Below are 16,833 nucleotides of genomic sequence, written 5' to 3'. Positions count from 1 at the left end.
TGTTTCACATTTGACAAGCCTGTCTCCTGTTCACTTACACAGTGCCCTCTGTGCAGGTTTTGCCCCTGATTATAGTGAGCCAAATATGGGTTCTGTTGTAGTCAAGAAGAGCTGAAACTCCTTATTTCGTAGTGATTTTTTTTTTTCTTTCGAGTGGATAAATGATGGGATAAATCTTCAGCATTTTCTTCCAGTGATTAGATCACATCATGTCCTGAATAAATCCTGTTGTTTGTTCCAGTGTTCCTCTGCTTTGGGTATAATATTTCTTGCTTTGTCTTCAGGAAAGTTGATAATTTGCTTTGTCCCTGATCATTTGTCACTTTATCACTTTATCCTGTTATCCTCTTGTTCCCTCTGTTGTGCCTTCACACATTATGTTACTATCAAACAACTGTCTCTATTCCTTCTGCTGGTTTTCCCAAACACATGCCAGGCCCTCACTGAGTTCATCTGCATGATGCTCTTCATCTAAGGCTCTACTGGAGACCAATAAAACCTATAGGGAATTAGCTGACAAACCCAATTGTTACTGTTATTGCATAAGAAAACACGCTTGCATTTTCTTTCTCTTTCTCTGAATAGCTAAATGATCCTAACAATAGTTCTCTTGTTCTTTCTCCTTTATTTGCTTCTCCCTGCCATTTTGTATCATGAAGTTAAACTACTGATATATCTTGTGTGCTGAAGGACATCTCTCAGGTTTGGTTATTGCAGAAAAAAAAACCCACTTAAAAATCTGTATGATTTTGATAAGAACAGGATGCTTACGCTGTGGGTAGTGAAAAACTCATAGTGGTTTTACTGATCCAGTCTGGCTTTCAAATGCTCGGGTTTTGTTGTAATTTGGCAAGTAAATCGTTGTTGGGAAGCTTCCCTGGATGTGCTAATTCAGTTTTATTTGGATCCTGAGCTGTATCTCAGTAAGAACATAGACAATCTATGCTGAAACATTGTGTGATTTTGCATATATATGACTCTTGGGGATTCTGCAGACTGAAGTTTCTGGTGTCAAGGTGCCCCAGCAAGATGGAGCAAAATAACCTGGAGCCTTGCCTTAATCTCCCACTGTTCACCTGAGCATTGCAGGTGTTGATGTTGCCACGAAAACTCAAGAGCTACTGATGAAATCAGATGAACTGAATACAATCTTGCAGTTACCCAAATGTTGCATTTGCTAAGACAAATGGATTAAAACCATATCCTGCTGCTTTTACTATGACTACATAGAGAGGCTGCTGCATACTCATGTGGCTTAGTAGTCTAAGCTTCAAAATACATCATTGGAGATTGCTGTGCTAAAAACTCTGTTAGATAAAGCCAGGAATAAAAACGAACATCTCTATTAAAGATTTCCACAAATCTTCACCAAAGGGTTCTGTTAAAGGTGGCATAAATCTGTGTGCTTGAACTGTGTTTACCCAGCTGAGATTTTGACACGTATGGCACTGATCATTGGAAAGTACATTTGCACTGCACTTACCTATCATTTTACAGAGGCCAAATGCTTAAGTGCAAGCAGGTGAGTAATTTAAACCATTGTGGACTATACATAATCCAGAGAGTAAACAGGTCATTAGAGTAAATAAGCAATGAAGCTGTAAAATAAATCATGCCAGCTAAAAGATTTGATACATTATCCTTGCAGTTTTCAAAGACATGAATAATTATCTTCCTGATACAACAGTCTCAATTTAAGTCAGAATTTGTATCTGGAGTTAGTATGCAGCTCTGAGAGATAGAGGAGCCATGGGAAGCACCATCTGAGAGAGTGAAAAGCTCCCCAGTAGGGTATCTGTGAGGGATGCAGGGATCTCTGACTCCAGCCATGTTATTATTACTTTTTATGATGTGTGACTTGTGCTGTGACAGATTAGAAATATGTTGTTGGAAGCTCAGAGAGGCATAGATACATAAAGTTCTATGAAAGTATTTTAAAAACTAGTGACATTTCCTAATTATATGCATTAATTTTTTCTAATATTTTTTCCTGTTGCTTTGGTTTGTGGTTCTTGATAAACAATTGGATTTATTTAAACTGAAGCTCTGTTCTCCTCAAACCCTCAACTTTTTTGTGAGTTGGATGCACAACCCATCATTTGTGGCCTCAGTCAGTCACTGTGGGGATGTTCAGGAGTAATGTTATCACACATCTTGCTTGGTGTTAAGTAAGAGAACTAAAGAGGTGGTTGAAGATAAAAAGAGAGTCTGTATTCACAGAAGAAAATTACACCTTAAAACCAGCACCTTTGCTCACGGAAGGTTGAAAACCTTGAGGAAAGAGCAGTTAAAATTCTTGGTTAAGTTTGTGTTATAAGCTCACAACAGGCTGCAGAAAATGTGAGGCTGTCAGGTTGTTCTCACCTCAGGATAAAAGCTCAGCTGCTCTGAAAACAGCAAAGGGAGCTGTAGTCAAGGCAAACCCCAGTACAGACGAGCTCTCAGAAATCACTCTTTGGCCAAAAGTCTGCTCTGGACTAATCCCCAAAGTGATGCTGATACTGCCGAGAGACAAGAGGGCTGTGGCTGTTCCTCCTTAGCTCTTAGTGTTAAACCAGCATGACTATGGGAGAGATCGAATTGGATCTGCTGGCTTACCCTGCCTTTGTGCCTGCTGGAAGATGTGGTAGGGCTGCACTGTTTGGGTAGTGAGCGTTGCTGTGCCGTCTTCACTTGGAGCTCTTCCCATGCAGAACTCCTTGGGAATGATGTGGTTAACAGTGTGTTTGTTTAAGAGGTAAGGGGGGAGGGAAATTAGTATCAGGTAAAAATGTATATGGCTGTGTGTATATATAAATTCCCAAAGCATTCACAGCCAGCTACTTAATAGTTTTTTCATTGAATCAATTTTAAAACGGGAACTTTGTTTCCTTTTTTTAATAGAACAAAACGGCTTCCATATTCTTGCCTGTAACTAGCAGGATTTATATAGCATTCTGCAAACAAAGTAAACATTAAAGTCCCTTTTGTCCATCTGTGGAATGAATAATTTTGTGCAAAGTATTTATTATAAGCACACGATACACTTAAACTTTTTACTGTAGTGGTGACAGATCCAGCACAGAACCGGATTGTTAAGTAGCAATCACACCATGCTTCTATACTGTATAAAAATTTACTGACGTTTCTAAAGGCTCTGGGGTTCAAAGGAAAATGTTAGCTCACCTGGCTAACTTTTGGGTGCTACTTAAAATGATTCTGGATGTTGGAAGTAGTGCTCAAGAGGCTGTGATGAGTTTCGGTCAGAATTGCACAACTTCACAAAGGTGACTGGAAAGCTTTGGGTCGGGTACATGTGGGCACTGGCCACTCGCCTACTCCCTGGGACTGCACTAGGCAGCAGCTGGGTACCCCTGGCTTAGATATCAAAATGTCCTTGGGAACCACTTCAGAAAGACTTTAAGATTTCCCTGTTATTTGGCAGAAGTTGGGACTAACGCAGAGGTGACATGTCACAAATAACTCCCACTAATGTAGTTTCTTTTAAGATGATTTACAGTAGGTTCTGTAATGTACTAATGTACACGCATACCAGTCCCATTTGCTGTAAGTGAAGCAGTCCCTTCCCTTCTGTGAGTTGCACTCTTGTACATGCCAGTTAATTGCTCCTAGAGTCACACTATCCCCCCTTTGGGATTCAGTGGGTGTTTAACATTCAGCTGTCTTGTCAGAACCCAGACTTTGGGCTCCCCAAAACATCCTTCACTTGGGTCTGTATGCAGAGAGCCAAATTCAGGCAGGGCATGAGGAGGTGAGATTTATGGATTAGCCACAGGCACAGAGAAGCACACACCAGGCTGGAGGGAGTCCATGTGGGGATGGCACACAGGCCCAGGGCTCTTGGAGGTGACCTGAGTCACACCACCATAGATTTCCTGTAACCTTGGTTATGCTCACCTCTGGGTTTGGCCCATGGGCTCTGCAGAATGTCTTGGAGATGGCAGTAGGGCCAGCTGGTTTAGTTTCTTTATCATTGTACTGGTATTGTTGGTTGGAGGAGAAAAAGAGACAACTTTTATGAAGATATTATTTCCAATGTTTTCTGGCAGACAAAGCACCAGATTCCTTTCTGTTGATTCCTTCCAATCTGCTGCCCTCACCCTTTGGAATTAGCTGCCTGCCATGCCTGTACAGCCAGTTGCAGGGCTAGTCTTGTCTCCAGCAAAGCCTCTCCCTCATTTATTTGAATTTCCCAGGGATGAGCATTCAGGGACAGCATCTCAGCTGATCCTGAGTATCTTCTTTTCTCCATTTATCTGATCCTCTTTCCTGGTGCTGTTTCCTTTGATTGCTTGAATTGTATTTACAGTCAGTGATAATGAATTCATGCCCCAAACCCATTCTGCATCATCTCCTTTATTGTCTTGATAGGGCTGCTGCTGTTCGGTATCTGTTCTGCCCTCTGAACTGAGGTTGTTTGTCACTGACATTTCATCTATGAAGGAAATGTCTTCAGCTTCTGTGCTGGTATATTCTGAGTTTTATTCTGGAAAAGTTCTCCAGGTTTTGCTGTAGTTGGGTTATGGCTGATGTGTAGAATGGTACGTGAAGTGGACTGAGGGATGAAAAATGTGTCCCCTCTTCCAGCTGTAGCACCATCCTTAAGGCTTATGGTGGACTGACTGTGCAGCTGTTCCGTAAAGAAACTTTCTGGACACAGAGCTTGTGGAGCAACTCTCAGAATAAACATTAAATTCCTTTGAAATACAGCTGAAGTTCAGAGTGGGGGTACTCATATGATAGAGGATAGATATTGTCTTTTATATGCAACTGCTTTCTCTCATAGGTTGTTTTTTCCCCTCAGGCTTATAGTTAGTGAAAAAAGATCCCTGGGTCTCTTTCTCACTGTTCAGCAGGAATGCTACATTCCCTTTCAAGCTTTGCTTCAAGTAGCATTCCTCTGTCATCACTGTGTTTATAATGCTGCTTTCAGGAGAGATTTGCTCTTGTGCTTGCCCAAATCCCAGAGGGATCTGTAAGGAAGGTACAAAACCGGAGGAGCATTGAGATCCTGTACTCCCTTTGTGGAATAGGAAGGTGGAGGAGAAGACATTCCTAAATGCAGATCTCTTCATTAGGTTCTGTTTTCCCGATTCTTTGAGCCTGTGTAGGTGCCAGTTGAGCTGATGCAGCAGAGGGCAGCTACTTCCCAGCATGTGCCATTTGTCAGATCCTTGAAATCTTGTGCTCAGTCTTGGGAATAGGTAGGAAATAACAGGTCTTTTGGTATGCCTTTTCCAAAATGTCCTCAGAGTTACACCCTGCAAGGTTAGAGGCATGGACAATCACAGGGAGGGAGGAGCAGTGGGAATGTTTCATTTTATTGTGAGTTTGGGAAAATGTCTTTGGTGTGTAGTTGGAATGTGTTGTTGTAACTAAGAACAATAAACATAATAGCTGAGAATACATAGAAGTATTTCAGGATGTTAAGGAGTGACCAAAAAAAAAAAAAAAGATTTGTCTTGTAAAAGCCCATTTTTTCTGCTGGATAATGATGTAAACCCTGTTTATTTTCAAGCAGGCAATTTGCCCATCTGTTCTGATGTTACTGTCCAGGTTTGTTTGCTATTATTCTTTGATGGGAATGCCTAAATTGTTTACAGTTCACAGCAAGACCTATTTAGTTGGGTCAATTGGTTTCTTCATGCATGTAAGACATTCAGGGAGTGGTTTGATATGCAGATGGGAGGAATCTGATGAAAAACTGTAGAAGTGGTGAAGGTGATTTTTACTTCTGTTGAGTCTTGCACCTGACCCAGCGTTAGCTATAGTTTTAAACTTAACACTTGTGTCAGGGAGAAACTTGAAAATAAATCATATTTTATAGTCTCGATAATGTGGTGTCTGTTCCAGCTGATGCTTTATTCCTTCAGTCCTTTGATTCTTTCCATATGAAGGCAGCAAATACTTCCATCAGGTTGATAACGGCTTTTTCTTTCCTTAGAAGTTGGATACCTTTAAGAAGTTGGCTTGAGCAAATGCATCTCTAAAATTTGCATAAATAAATCAACTGTGTACTGTGGCTTTTGTGATGTTCAGTGTCTTTATTATTTGATGATTAAACGTAATGCAATTTACTAATGAAGAGATGTATTTTGAAGAGCAAAGGTCAGGGCCAGATTTGAAGACTTCCATTGCCTGAAATGTCTAAAGTAATTTTAATCAGGGAATTTACTTGCCATCATCAAAGCACTTTTCCTTTCATGATTTGAAAAAGTCTTGCTGCTGATGTTTATAATTATGGAACACCACCATCAAACCCTTTGCTCATCAAACTTCATTACCATGATTTATTTGACATGCAGTAATACTTGTAATGCAGAACAGAAACAGAGCTATTGATTTACCAGCAAATTCATTAAAATTGTGTAAGTATTATTGCCAATAGATACACAAGGAACATAAATTATTTTGTTCTGTTTTTTGAGTTACAGAGGGACTGTCAAGGAGTTCCATATAAAGCAGGGCAGAATGCTGATATTTCTGTACATTAGCAGACTCCGTTGGAATAGGTTTTTGTATTTAGAGATCTCATACTGTCACATCTTGCTTACAAAAGTATTTTGGTTGGTGCAGCCCTGTCTTGCAAGGAGACATATTTTATGACCTGTAATGAAGCAAGAGTATGGTGAGTGAGATACCAAGACTGTTTTTTAGGTACTATATAGATTACATAATGGGGAGGGAAGATGGTTCGCATTTTTCTGCATCACAAGTTTCAGGTTCATCCAGAAGCTACCATGTGTTTAAAATACTTTGCTGATATCAAGAACTCCTTAAACTTGTTTTTATTTATATTAAAGTGATTCCAGAAGTGCAGGGCAAGGCACTTGCTTGTGTTGTATCTCCAGGCTGTTCTTTTTTGTTGTATCTTTTAGATTCTGTAGGATGTTCTACAGCATCTGCTCCAGTGGAGCTGCAGGATTGATCAGTATCTGCCACAAACTGGTGGAGTGACTTTGCTGTTGTCATTAGTAAGTGCTGTGAATTGTAGGTACTGTGCAGGAAGGAGAGCACCATCCTTTTACACCAGTGATGGAATTCTCTGGAGAAGCGTGAAGACTGAGTTGGGCTCTGGAGTGAGTTTGTCTCTGTGGAATTTACTCATGGAAGACTGGACATTGGAAGGAACTCCTGGTGCACTTCAACTGTGCTGAGTTCAAGGGCACATTTTGTTCTTCTTGTGTTTTACTGCTTTCCTTGGAGGGTTTGGATTTTTTTTTTCCCCTTGCTCTTTTCTGTAGGCAGTTCCATTTTGTGCTTATCAAGGCTCTGCCAGATGCCATGCTGAGCAGTGTGCTTCTTTCCCCAGTACACAGCACCTACTCCACTGTTATTTGGTTTCCTTGCCTAGCCTCAGGCAGGATTTGTTTTTTTAATTACAAAGTTAGTTTTTTTCTTTGGACACAATTCAAACAGCTAACAGTAATGCTCATATATCCCTTGATGCCTATGACAGGTTTTCCATGTAAACAAAAATTGCATCTGTCCTCAGGGACTAACTTGTATGAGTATATATCATGAAAACGCTGGCTATTTTTATAAGGTATGTAAATGAAAATGGAAAATACTGAGAGGCTGTCCTGGAATGTGAGGAGCTTATATTTCTGTCTGAACTTGAGTAAGCAAACCTGTCCTTGCTTTTAAAAATGGTTGTTTTATTTGATTCAGGGTTTCAGTTTTGGCTGATTGGTAGTGTATGACCCTTCACGTCAGTCTGGATCTAATGGAGATTCCAGTGAAATCACAGAATTGAGCAGTCAGGAGCCACATGAGACTGCAACAAGCAGATAGGAAATGAAAGCTGAGTTACTCACTGGCCTTAAAATTTAGCGGTTCTGCAAAAGGAACTGGAGTCAGTGCTGGAGTGCAGGGAATTTCGGTGATTTGCATGAGCTGAGAACCTGCCTCATGATCTCCCAGCAGCAGGATTTGACTGTGCTGTGCTGCGTGTCTGTAGATGGAGGACAAGTTGGGCACCAGCAGAAGTCCTGGGGATGTGTGTTCTGATCAGCTGGATCCACAGAACCATCCTGGGTAGGTCGGGCAGTCCCACACAGCACAGCATGAGAATGGCTGGACAGACAGTATTTCCTTCCCAGGATTTTTTCTGAACTTTACAGGTTTTCCAAGAACATCCATTCCATGTGTGCAGTCATTGCTCTTGAGGTGCATAAATGTTTCTGGTTCTACTAGAAGACAAATTACTATTGTGTTGATGTTTCGGCTCTTTTAAAGAGCCCGTGGATAGGAGCAGATGTGTTCATGGAAGCACTGGGCCTCAGGGCTTTGGCATCAGGATAAATTACTAGAGAGTAACAAATCACCTCGTGTCAGTTGCTCACTTGTGAGTAACCACATGCACAGTCCTTCCCTGCAGCACCTCCGCCACAGTGAAAGGTACTTCAGCGCTCTTTTCTGAAAGGAAAGCTACCTTAAATTAGGTTGCACTTACTTCAGGAAGGTACCTGTATGAGACAGTATAAAGTGGTTGATAAGTAGAAAGTTGCCACCTTGCAGTGTGACAGAATTCTAGATCTCTTGAGTTTCCTTTCACTTTAAATACAGTATTTTTTTTCCTAGTCCAAAAAGAAATCAAAACCAGTTTTAGCTTCTTCATCGGTTTCTGATTTCAGAGCATGTTGGTATCTCCCTGTTACTTCTTTGGAAGTTCAAAAATGCTCTTGCTGCTCTATTGAAGAAATACCCTTCCTTAGAGGATTTCTGGTAGAATAAAAATTCGGCAGTTTAATTTCCACACTCAAATCACAGCATTCCCCTCAGAAAAATTATCTTTCTTTTCCTTTCCTGAGTGCTCAAAAAGAAGAAGAAAAAAATTAGGAAGTTCTCCTTAGGTTTGGGCTCTGTTAACTTGATTGGCTGATTTCCTTATGGTGTTTCTCCAGAAGAACATAGGATCTGAAACTCAGTGTTGATCCCAAAATCACATAAGTCCTCTAAACTGGATGAAGCGGAAGGAAGGGAACTGAAATGGGAAGAAAGGTGTCCTCCTTTTCAAGCAAGTATTTCTTTCAGTTGTTTTTGTTCCATGAGCACTGCCAAATCAATCCAGTGGAGATTGCAGTCTGGAGAAAGCTCTCTTCCCACCTACTCCAATGTCAGCCATGTTGAAGATCTCTACACCCAGTCCTGGCCAAAGACTGTGTTTGAGTGAGATGTTTGGCTTTCTCCTGAGCTGATGTTGAGAACAGTAAAGGATTGTTGGGAGCGTCGTGATGAGAGACCCTGGCCTGGGCATATCCTTAGTCTTGGAGCAGGATGAATCCTGCAGCCATTCCTACTTCCTGTGAGGGGGCAGCAGTCATTTGGATGGATGTGGAAACTGCAAACATCCCAGATTCCCAAGGCAGACTGGAGGGAGGGAGAGCCAGTTTGCCTCCCTGGTGATGACAGGCCTTGAGGCCTTGGAAATAAGGGTGTGAGGGATGGGATGGGAGGGCTGGGACAACCCAACAGCAAACAAGCTGGGGAAAGGGAGGGAGAAAGTGATGACAAGGACTCCAGGGCTCCTCTTCTTTGTTTTGCTTTTGTCCCTTTCTATTGTTTTTCCCTGTCGATGCAACGATGAAAATGTGATTACGCCACAATTTAAGGTGAACGGGAAGTGACTGAAATCTGGTACTACAAGAAAATGTGTTAAATTACTGTCTTAAGCTGGACTTTCACATAGAGCCAGATCTCAGATTTGACTGAGCCTTGGGCTAACTGTACTGTGCCTGATTTCTGGCTGCTCCTTGGCTTGAGCTATTACTTCATTACCATCGAAACCCTAATTCCCAGAAAGCATTTCTCAATCTTCTGAGCACTAAATTCAGCTTACTTTCCCCAGAAAGCCTCACCAAAATGTGCTCTGGCAAGGCTCTGACTACCTGTCCTTTCTCCAGTGGGTGATCTGTTGGGGAATGGGCCTTGCAGTGCAGTCTGAGCTAATTTGTTAGAAATGAAGACAGACTGTAAAAGGTACAGCAGCCTACTCAAAAGATCTTTCTTTCTCCCTTTTCCTTTGCCTTTGATTTGTTATAGGAGGCATGTCTGGGGTGGGGACACTTGCATTGATGAATCCTTGGGATGCTTCTGAAGATCCTTCCCTGTGCTCTAAAATTAACCATGAAGGTTCCTCCTGTCTGTCAGTGACAGCAAAGGCTTAGGAGGTTTAGAGTTCAGGCTTAGCTCCAGTGAGTATCCCAAAATATATATGTCTGCAATTCTGGAGCCTGTTTGAATTACTCAGACTTCTTCCTGACAAAAGTCATGCAATCCCCTGTGTGCTCTCTGGCTATACTTCAAGATACTTTTTGTGGAGGCTTTATATTAGGTCTTGCCAGCAAATACATAAAGCATTGAAATGGGGGTGGCCAGACAGCAATGTTTTGACAGTAACTTCTCTATATAGGGTGATTGTATGGTCCTGCAGAACTCGGGTATCTATTGGTCTTTAATATATTTATTTTGTTAGTATGCCTGTGAGATACAGAAATGCTATTACTCCCATTTTACCAGAAAGCCATAAAGTGCAGGCTGAACTCAATGACTTGCCTGAGGGCCATCCAAAATGTGAATTATCAGCTCCAGTGTTCCAGTTTTTGCTGTAATCCAAGGACCATCTACCTTCCAGGCCATCAAGTAGGTATAGGCAACACAGTCTTTGAAGAGAAATCATACACTGTTGAAGGAAAAGCTAAAAGTGTCCTAACCTTACCTTAATTAAGGTGTCCTGAGAAAACAACAATGAAATATATCAGCTGTGGTAGAAGTGTTGAACTCGACAGGGAGGCCTGAAAGATTTAGACAGTAAAGGGTCATTTTTGAAAGGATAGTAAAATATGTGGACTATATGGAAGATGAGTTCCATTAATCCCTGAAAATATATCAGTCCTGTCTGTCATTTTTGTTAGTTGGTCACACTGGTGTTTCCTGCATTGAGGTGATGCAGTAAAACTTGGAGGAATTTGTACAGTTTATTTCATGTTGCTGGAATCAAGCTGGAGTTTGTACTGGACAGTCACATTTACAGAACTTGCTGTTTGAAAAGCCTGTGATGCCGTTTCTTTCCTTGTTCTGTTGGGTGTAGTCCACCGAGACAGAGGTTGTTTCTTGTTCCTGTAATGTCATGAATTAAAGTGATCCTACTGTAGTTTTGTTTCTTCTTATAAAGGAGTGCAATCTTCCTGAATTGCAGTTAGTAGTTGTTTAAAAGCTAATTTTTGAAAATAGTACTTAATTGTGCACGTACTTCGTATAAGCAGGGCCTCTGTTCGCTATTCATATCAAGAATTGTTATCCTGCCATCTAATAACACTAATTCCATCCAGGAGCATCCAGGAGGCACCAGTTGCAGCAGAACACGCAACTTGCTGGGTGTCAGCACCACTTGCTGTAGTGCCTAAGACTTTAATTTCCCACCAAACCTGGCTGATGTTGATATGCTTGCAAGTCTTGCAAGTTCAAAGCATGAGTTAGGACAGCAACAGCACTGATGCATCTGAGGAAATTCTGGCTCCATTGACTTTGGCAAAGAATTATGAGTGGGTTTGAAGATTTTAAAAATACTTGGGGAATTAGCAGTCCTTTTTCTCTACATAAAGTATCTTTTCAAGAAAATTTGACTGTGTTAAGAAAAACTTGGTCTCTGCTGAACTTCAACTGAGTTATTAAAATAATAAATCTTCAGACTTATCCAAGCTACTAAAATGTTGGCAGCATGAACATGTAAGGAAAAAGAAGTAATTTCTGGCATGATGCATTCTTTTTATTTTGCATTTTGTTACATTTATATATGAGTCCATTGTTGCCACTTGCTTTCAATAGAAGGCAGTCATTTCACAAACCCTTACTCTGGTCACTTAGACAATCTGCAATCTTAACAAAAAGATTAGATTCAGATAACTCAACTGACCTTTCTCAGAAAAATAGCCTGATAATATTTAAGGACTGCCTTGACTGATGGTAAATTTATCTTCCAGTATCCTTATTAAAGAATCAACAGAGATGTCTCAAGCACTTCACCAGTAGAGAACTAAAACCCCACAGTGGTGATGACTGTTGTTGCTGCAGAATGAAGACAGACTGTCTTGCAGATTTTTTTTTGCATTGTTCTGTTTGTGTAAACACCAGCATTTCAGTGGAGAATCTTAGGAAGCTTTTAGCAGTGAAACACTCAGAAATGTCCGTGGCGCACTGTTCACTCATGGAAAGTTAGAACCCCTGTGCTAAATCCTATAAACTATATGTAAAAATGTATTGTTTTGTTTAAGCTGAGGCCCCACCATTGATTTCAGGGTATGTCACAGTGCAGTAAAACTGTGGCCTTCGGTATCTCCCGAAAGCATCACTGTTTTGTGAATTACACAAGAGACGTTAAAACTTGATGTCTGGAGAACAAGATGTAACATGCCTTAGAGGGTCAGGGTCATAGTCAGTGTCAGCTTGGAGACGTAATGTTTTCCTGGCAAGACAGCAAGACTTGCCATCCCTTTGGATTAGGAGGAGAAGAGACGTTTATAGGTAGAGCTGAGTTTATCCTTGCGAGAACAGGGCATCCTTTAGGGCTAGGAATGGTGTATTGTACACATTCTGTAGCACAACCTGGCCTGAGAGATTACAGGGGGGTGAAGAAACGTTGCTGGGATGTGACCAAAGGTCTGCAGTGGGTGCTAGTGCCTGAGGGAAAATAGTGACAATTAAAATATGTGCAGGCAAGGTAAAAGAGTGAAAACCCAGTCCTTGTTGTTCTTACTGATTTTGTTATCTCTCAGATAAAAAAATTCACAGACTTTAGATAAGGTTTTGGTTGCAAGGTCGGGATTTGATTCACTAAGTATTCATTAATTAGTTCCTAATTAATTTCTAATAAAAACATAGAGATAAGTCATGGAGAGCTCAGAATCCATTTCTTGATTCTGCCTCATATTCTTGTCTTTCAGAGGGAACTTTGTCCAGTGTTTCTCATTTACAAAAATTCATTATCAATGTAAATCTCATCCCCAGGTGTTTGCATATCTCTGTAAAAATACAGTGGTTTCAGAGAAATTATGTTTAGTTTTATAAAAATCACTTTTCCCATAGTGCAACCCAAACTGCTTGAATTGAAGGGTCTCCTAAATAAGAAAACTTCTAAACTTCAAAAATGTAAGAGGCAAGGATGCAGTGCAGCAGGATGGAGATAATAAAACATAACAAAGATACACAAACAGATGCATCTGTGCTTCAGCAGCATCCTGTGAGCTGTCAGGTACCACTTAGCAGAGAGTGTAGCTACATTTGTGCCATTTGTTTCTGCTAAGAACAAAGGATGTATTTCAAGTAAGTTATTCTAGCAAAAACAAATATCTGCTGTTAATTTTTTGTTTATTTTAGTATTTATTTTATCTTTTATGTTTTTTGCTTATGTTATTTTTCAAATGCATTTTCCTTTGTATCCTTTTTGGTTTCCTGCTCTGTACATTGTGTGGGGTTAAGGCTTGTCTGTCTTGTTTTGTTTGCACATCACTAGCAAAAGAAAATTGACTTTAGGGCAGAGATTTTGGGCAAGATGGCAATATGAATAATGAACAAGTACTCAGTTTCCTGTCTCCTTATCCCAATTGATAGTGTCACTGTATTGCTATGAAAAATAACTCTGTATATGGCACAGTGCAAACTGGGAAACTGGCCTCAAAATACCTTCATGTCTTGTGCTGAAATCCCCTCCTGACAGGCAATACTGAATTTAGAGTGCTAGGGTTTTAAAAATACAGGGTTTCTAAGCAACAGTGTTTATAGAGGGAATACTTCTTCTTCCCAGTTTTGCCTTTGACTGCTGTATCTATAAAATAGCTTAAACCAACAGGTTTCCATGTTGCAAAGTGATTAATTTTGATACTAATGAAATGGGGCCGTGCTGCCTTCCTCCTGCTCCCTTGTACTTGCAGTGTTTTGTGGGCAAGGTGCAGGATCTTGTGATGAATGGGTTGCTTTGAGCATTCTCTTCATTTTACAAAGCATATTGTTCAGGGCTGGTTTTGTGAACAGCAGCTCAGTGATCCATAAAATAACATAAATCATAGGATAAGAACTTGCAAAGGAAAACCTGGCATAGACAAAAACTTAGCTTTATTTTAAACATTATATCCTAAGGAACGGAAGAATGTGGTACCACAAACTATGGAAAATGCTGTTTTACTAAGAAAACAAGTTCTGCTTGTCCCAGTGCTGCGTGTTTCCCCCCTTTCTTCCAGAAGATTTATGTAGTGACTTTCACAAGCCTTATGGCATTTTGTTGAATTCCAAAGGAACTTACATAGAGATGTGTGTGATAGGATTAAAACTCAAGCATCTGTCATTTAAATGCTAATCTCTGTGGATTAGGAGAATTTGGCAGTAATTACCAGAGCCAGTGATGGTGCATACTGATTTGAGGTAATCCCTGATATCCATTGCCCTGTGCTGGGAGAAGAACCAGCACTACCTTGTGTCAGGGCCAAAGCAAAGAGAGCTAATAGATACTGTAATAGATACTGGCTATGGATGGCCTTTCAGAGGATGCAGAGTCCTTTTGCATAGGATGGGTGTTTGTTAGCCCCAGCTGCTGGTTGAAAGGCTCCTCACTGCCGCGTGTAGTTGAGCAGCGCAGGGCGATTGGCTGGGTGTTTATAAAAACTAGTTTAGAGTAGCTAATGCATGAGATCACTTAAAAGGAGCGCTGGGATCTTAAGCAGCTAAAAGAAACTGTTGCCTGTTTTAATTCAAAATCTTGATTTCAAAGACAGTCTGGTGTGATTTAATGATTATTCCTGATTTTATTTTTTTACAGATGATCTAAAACTTGGAATAGTGATTTCAGACAAATGGCACAAACATTTTCATGAGGCAGTATCAAGCATATTTGAAGAGAGTCTTATTTCCCTGTATGTCTAGATTGTCATAATGGTATTAATCTCTACATAGTGTCCTGAATCCATGCAGTATTCCCACATACTAATGTTTGCATTGGCACTCTCGTGTATGATGGATGTGCAAATCCAGTCTTCTCCTTCCTGATTTGACAATTTAGGAGGCTGCTGTGACAGCTATTTCTCCTGCAGCCTTCGGAGACTTCCTCATTAAATCTTGCCGAGTTTACTATCAGGTGCTGCATTTTGAGTTACGGAATACCAGGGTAGAAGGAACGTCATGGATCATCTGGTGCAACTGTTCTTGGCAAGAGTATGCTCAAAGATCATAGGATTGTTTAGTTTGGAAAAGACTTCTTAAGATGCAACTTCTAACCCAGCCCTGCTGAGTCCACCATTAACCCATGTCCCTAAGCACCACATCTACACAGCTTTTAAATTCCTCCAGGGAGGGCGACTCCAGTGCTTTCCTGGGCATCCTGTTCCAATGCTTGACAACCCTTTTGGTGAAGGAATTTTTCCTGATATCCATTATAGACAAGGTGGCCTAGCACCAGCTGCATCTTAAAAGTGACGGATGTTGGGGAATCCATTTTGGGAGACCTCACTCTCTTTAGGGAGTTCATTTTTGTTCAAGCAGAATGTGTGGCAGCAGATTGAGAATATTTTTTTATATATTTGAGAATATAATTTATAATATAAAGAAAAAAAAAGCCAGGAGGTAAAAGTTGTTTTTTAGGGCACCAGTTTCTTGTGCCTTTTTTTATTATGTATTCTTTAGTAACTAATTCCTCCAGGACAGTTTAGATCTGTTCGACTTCAGGAGGAGCGTGTTGAGTGAGCATGGAATGGAGTGCACAACACACAAGATCTAATCTAGCAATGGCATGTGTGCAAGTAAAACTCTGTATTCATGCATTGCCCCGGGGATTTCACTGGGGCTCTGCCTGGGCACCCACTTCTGCCTCCATGGAATAAATGGCAAATAGGAGTCATGTGTCTGAAAGCAGCACAGAGCTGTCAGATGCTTGTTATAGCCAGACTTTACTATTTGTATAAACACTGTAAGCACTCTATTGCAGAGCTTGGAAAACATTTTGCTTTCCCTTCTTTGTTTTGGTTTGATTTTATTTGCATGCATCGTTTTACATGTGAAGAGATTGACCCACTATAACCAACCAGATCATACAAAAGGTAGAAAAAGGTTTTACAAGCAAAATTTGTTTCCTTGTGTCCTTTCCTTTCTGGAACAGAGGTTCCCCAAAAAAACCCCTATTTGAAATGGTCACTGATTTGCTCATAATGAATGTTAAAAAATATAATCGAGATATCTGCTGGTTTGTGAATGTGGGTTTGCGCTTTATTGAAAGTGGATCAGGCTGAAATGTTTATTTTAGACAATGATTCTGAATACTGAGATGTACAAATATTAGTCTTTCATCTGTCTTCAGAACAGGCAAATACTGGGAGATGAACTTGCTCATACTTCCACTGCCACTTGGGTAAAGTATTTCAGACACTGAGGTACAAATTTTCTTTTTGCTGTTGGCTCGTTTTTCTATATATATTCAGGATAATAAATGTAGAGAAAAGATACATTCATTATTGACTTCCTAGAGACTGGCCATCTGATTTATGGCTTCAAAGTGTCTCCATTTAATCTGTCAAAACTGATTTTAAACTTCATTTGTCTTCTGGTTTTGGCAGCGCTTTTTACCTTGAATTCAGCTGTTTGACATGCATTGTACTAGAGTCACATTTTAAAAACATTTACAGTATGTTGCAGAAAAAAAAGGTTCAAGTTGGTACATCTGCTTTCAATATTATGCATCTCTCAAAGTGAAAACAATTTGAAAGCTGGCATTGGGAATGTTCTTGTTGTAGCTGTAAGCACAGCACTTAGGTAACTTAGAAGAATAGAGTAATAATTACAGAAAATGAA

The 16,833-nt window shown here is 40.4% G+C and overlaps 1 protein-coding gene across 4 annotated transcripts in view; it reads left to right on the top strand.

Annotated features, from left to right (window-relative positions):
- Window positions 1–16,833, top strand: part of GLIS1 (GLIS family zinc finger 1) — a 182,043-nt gene that overhangs the window by 52,524 nt on the left and 112,686 nt on the right. The window contains exons 1-2 of one of the 4 annotated variants that reach the window (XM_032118144.1): window positions 11,472–11,476; window positions 12,421–12,423. The exons of the other annotated variants lie outside the window; for them this stretch is intronic. Coding sequence (XP_031974035.1) covers window positions 11,473–11,476; window positions 12,421–12,423 — 7 coding nt within the window. The 5' untranslated portion in view covers window position 11,472. Of the gene's footprint in view, window positions 1–11,471; window positions 11,477–12,420; window positions 12,424–16,833 lie in introns of those variants that run through there. 4 annotated transcript variants of the gene reach the window in all.

Source organism: Corvus moneduloides, chromosome 9 (genome assembly GCF_009650955.1).
Source record: "Corvus moneduloides isolate bCorMon1 chromosome 9, bCorMon1.pri, whole genome shotgun sequence".
Lineage (NCBI taxonomy): Eukaryota > Metazoa > Chordata > Aves > Passeriformes > Corvidae > Corvus > Corvus moneduloides.
Note: the sequence above shows the minus strand (reverse complement) of the source record. Positions and strands in the feature narration are given on the sequence as shown.